Genomic DNA, 4,741 nt, shown 5'->3' with positions numbered 1-4,741 from the left:
AAAAGGGGTAAGAAAAAAAAACAGCAAATCGGGCTCAATATATCTACCAGCGACGCGTAGCTGGGGCTGCCGAAAAAGAGAGAGAGGAGAGAGAGTAGTGAGAGGGGGGGGGGAGAGAGGAAAGAGAGAGGGAGAGAGATAAGAGATAGTAAGTTAAGCGATCCGCAATATAACCGCAATATCAGTTGATGAGCTAGAAGCCTAATGCCTTGTCCAAACATCATCACATCCAAGTAAACACCCGCATGTCGTTGGCACCACGGATCGCTTGTCGCTCTGACTGATGCGCCCCACGCTTCAGCTTTTCTCGAAACAGACACGTTCAACCCCCGTGTGAAAGTGATGCAAAAGTTACTAGTATTATAAAGAATCTATATGCAATATGCTATGGTTTTGGGTCAACGTTCTAGACCAAATACCAAAATTTCAGGTCTGTAACTCATTTCGTCTAAGAGCTAGAGACTTGTGACACGCGGACAGACAGAAGACGGACAGACAGACGCACAGACAGACAGACGGACAGGCAGACAGACGGACATACAGTCAGTCAGACAACGGAGTGACGGACGGACGGTCGGACAGAGCAGTCTTAGTAATAGGGCTCCGTTTTTACCCTTTGGGTACAGAACCTAAAATGAAGATATCTGGTCAAATACCGCCGACATTCAGATAGTGCGAAGGTAATATAATGCACATTTAAACATACCTACCAAGGTATATCGAACCATAGAGAGCGAACTATAAAACTGGGTCTATAAAGCTAACTTCCAGGATAACCCGATTAAATCTGGTACCTTTAGTACAATAGCCCAGCCATTAACACGCACTGTATCGAATTACGGCGGCCATGTTACGAGGCGGAACATTTCACGATGTACTGATAGGACTCAGGCCTATATCACTGCCTATGTCTAGAATCAAATGCCAGCTATCTAACCATACCTTTACCCTATCTAAATGTAGCTGGTATTTGACCAGAGTTTGTTTATTATTAAAAAAAACCGGTCAAGTGTGAGTCGGACCCGCACACTAAGGGTTCCGTATCATCGTAAAAGATATCTAGCACTTTTTTGTAAAACACTGCGATTTAATGACAGACTGCGCTCCGTATGTGATTTAATAAAAAAAATTCGTGAACATATTTTAATTTTTTTTTTGTGATAATATAATATAACCATAAATTCACGGTGTTCGTTTTTTTTCCTTTACCTGTGCTATAAGACCTACCTGCCAAATTTTATAACTCTACGTCAACGAGAAGTACCCTATAGGTTTTCTTGACTGACACGACAGACGGACAGACCGAAAGACAACAAAGTGATCCTATTAGAGTTCCTTTTTAACCCCCGACCCAAAAAGAGGGGTGTTATAAGTTTGACGTGTGTATCTGTGTATCTGTGTGTCTGTGTATCTGTGTATCTGTGTATCTGTGTATCTGTGTATCTGTCTGTGGCATCGTAGCGCCTAAACGAATGAACCGATTTTAATTTAGTTTTTTTTTGTTTGAAAGGTGGCTTGATCGAGAGTGTTCTTAGCTATAATCTAAAAAAATTGGTTCAGCCGTTTAAGAGTTATGAGCTCTTTTCTAGTTTTCTTGTAGAAAAGAAGGTTAGATAACCGTTAGGTTCTTAATATTATGTCAATAGACAAATGTCAAGCTGTCAAGATGGACGTTGCCTAAATACATAATTATTTATTTGAAAATGATGTTTTGGAAAACTCAAATACTTTGGATCGTCGGGGGTATTATAAATTTTTAATTTACACTTGTTTACTTCTTAGGTACAGAACCCTCTAAAGTCCGCAAGCCACATCTAAAACTGAGAACACTGTGAACACCTGTCTGTCAGTTACGGCTTACAGACACGTTTAGTAGTACCTTTTATAGTATTTGCCTTCAAAACAGCATTTATAGTAAACGGCTTAGGTATATTATAGTCAAAAATTTATTTTAAATGTTCTTTACATAACACCGACTCCTAACAGCCTTCGTACATAGATGCCATTAACTTTCATCAGTCCGTACACAGGAACTGTTTTAGCCCCTTCACGCTCTTCTGTTTCTAAACTCTCCTCAATAGAGTGCCATCCCAAATGATCTCCATCCGGAGGAGATTGTTCCAAAAGTTTGTAAGCTTCTCTTTCACTTAAAATTTCTTCTTTGGTTATACTCTTTTTTGTCGTTGTAGATATACGGAAATGGACGGGCTTCTTTGTTATTGACCTATTGAAATTCATTAATATTTTTTCTTTGAAAATATACAGACAGAGTAAATCAATAGTATTGAATCTACTCATCTAACCATAGATTTTTTATTTGATTTATTTTTTATTTATTTTCAACATTAACATCTAGTCATATACAAGTAAATTCTTAGTTAGCTAAGTTAGTGTCGTCAAGCACAAGCCTTCCTTACAATTAAAAAAAAACTATTAATGAAAGAAGTTTCGGCTAGTAAATATTTCTCAGTGAGCGAGTAGAATTGTTCATACTTTTAATCCAAACTAATATTATAAATTCGAAAGTGTATCTGTCTGTCTGTCTACTAGCTTTTCGCAACTCAACAATTTAACCGATTTTGATGAAATTTGGTACAGAGTTAGCTTACATCCCGGGCACGGATAAAGGCTACATTTTATCCCGGAAAATCAAAGAGTTCCCACGGGATTCTTCAAGGTCCATCCGTTTAAAGTTTAAACGATTTATTATGTTTAGTGCAGAGGTAGCTTGCGTCCCGGTTCAACTTTTATCCCAAAAAATCAAAGAGTTCTGAAACTTTTGTGAAAATCTGTATTATTACTTTCGGAATAAACTACGAAGAAAATATGGTGTAAAAAAGAGTTCTCACGGGATTTTCAAAAAATCTTAATCAACGCGGATGAAGTCGCGGGTTCTAAATAACTTTAAAATATATATACACTTACTTAGCTCTAGAATCTGATAATAGATATTCCTTATTCCTCATTTCCTTTATAAAACTTTCCGCAGCTTTCTTAGCAAACACTTCTGCTAATTTAGTTAAATATTTCTCAGAAGTTTCAGATATTATTATACTGTCCATTATTTGCTTTGTATCCAGCTTTAAAATTATATCTCTGCTATACGCGAGAAAAATGAATGAGAAAATAAAATATAATTGAATTTTTACTAACATAGTAGATTCAATCTTGATATTCAATAAGCGTCTTGAATTTATAACCAATAAATAAACTTTATTGGTTTTTCTTATCCAATTACTATATTATTTTCATCTACAGTTTCGTTGTATTTTTTATTAAATGATAAGTTACAAACAGACAGACAATTTTAAAACAATTGGCAGTCAGTTGGGACTTCCACCAAAGGTGAAAATTTAATACTATGAAAAAATTAGAAGCTGCCCATTTTTGGCACTCCCATTAAAGTTACGTTAATTAACTTTTATACGCTTATAATTTTTTTTTTTAAATTAGAAATAAATATTTATGCATTAATATAAAATTATCCTTTCAAAGAGGGAATGTTATTATGCTACGGTAATACTAAACTCGTATAATATCTCTCAATAGTCTTATCGTTTGCACAACCATTAGTGCCTCTTCAACTATTGATAAAATGCGATATTCAATTGCAGCCTTAGTATCAGGTTTTATATCGAGCCAACGTTGATAAAATTCGAGCGTCGAAATACAATAACATCGAAGTATAAAAATTAAATTAAAAATTTAAAAAACCCCCGACACATAAACCTCTAAAAAGTAAAAAATAATAGGTAAGTATGTATGGGCCCTTTAAGAATAGTATAAATAGTAAAGTTTTTATCCAAGCGCTCGTTGCGCCAGGGGACCGCTACCTATCATAAACTATGAAAGTCATCTGTTGTAGAAAGAATAGTCTTTAGCCCGTGCTTTAGCGGTCCCCCGACGCAACGAACGCTTGGATAAAAACTTTACTATTTATACTATTCTTAAAGGGCCCATACATACTTACCTATTATTTTTTACTTTTTAGAGGTTTATGTGTCGGGGGTTTTTTAAATTTTTAATTTAATTTTTATTTCACGCTTTTTAAACTTTTATTCATAAATTACCGTTTATTTGTGCCATTCTAAAACCCAATTTCTATAATAATATAAATCCAATAAGGCAGCTAATATCTCTTCAAAAGTAACATCAATGTTATGTTAATTATACGTTCCATGAAATATTTTTGACCGAACATCACTAAATCAAGAATTATCTGAATGACTCACATAGTTTAACACGACCAAAACGAAATATCTGTTTCTAACATGTCGTTGCTTTAAAAATGTACCCATTTTACGTAGTCGTATAATAGTTCGCTTTTCACATGGCTTTTCAAGATATACCTACGATTAAATTGAAATCGACTTTCACCCGATGAAATAAGGAATAAAGTGGCTTGTATTTCATTTTGTTTGTTATTGCATGTCAAATTTTTATTTGACATAACTTTCAAAAACCGGTCAAGTGCGAGTCTGCCTTACACATGAAGAGTTCCGTACAAGTTTTTTTTAATGTAATGACAATTCAGTTGTCGGATTTTTCTGTTTACTTGGGCCACAGGAGTAGAGTGCTTGGGCTATAAGATATTGCTACCTGCCTTTCATGATTCTACGTAAACGGGAAGTACCCAATTTATAAGTTTTGATTCTCTTGAAAGATGACACACAGACAGACAACGAAGGGGTGAAGGAAAACATCGTCAGGAAACCTGCATGCTTAAGAGTTGGCCATAATG

At 35.2% G+C, this 4,741-nt stretch overlaps 1 protein-coding gene across 1 annotated transcript; it reads right to left on the bottom strand.

The window, feature by feature from the left end:
* Positions 1-1,932: 1,932 nt before the first annotated feature.
* On the bottom strand, positions 1,933-3,219 carry LOC123866567. The gene is made up of 2 exons (XM_045908211.1): positions 2,926-3,219; positions 1,933-2,224 (listed from the first exon to the last, which is right to left on the bottom strand). Exons 1-2 carry the CDS (start codon positions 3,153-3,155, stop codon positions 1,963-1,965), a joined length of 492 nt encoding a protein of 163 aa, XP_045764167.1. The 5' UTR covers positions 3,156-3,219; the 3' UTR covers positions 1,933-1,962.
* Between the last annotated feature and the right edge of the window lie 1,522 nt (positions 3,220-4,741).

The sequence above is a fragment of the Maniola jurtina genome, chromosome 7, assembly GCF_905333055.1.
Source record: "Maniola jurtina chromosome 7, ilManJurt1.1, whole genome shotgun sequence".
Lineage (NCBI taxonomy): Eukaryota > Metazoa > Arthropoda > Insecta > Lepidoptera > Nymphalidae > Maniola > Maniola jurtina.
Note: the sequence above shows the minus strand (reverse complement) of the source record. Positions and strands in the feature narration are given on the sequence as shown.

What these genes read in the sequence shown, in the direction of transcription:
- LOC123866567 (XM_045908211.1), bottom strand. Translation starts at nt 3,155, where the DNA reads ATGTTAGTAAAAATTCAATTATATTTTATTTTCTCATTCATTTTTCTC. An exon ending in TTATCAGATTCTAGAGCTAA is followed by an intron (nt 2,225 to 2,925) that starts GTAAGTGTATAT and finishes GAATTTCAATAG; the next exon opens with GTCAATAACAAAGAAGCCCG.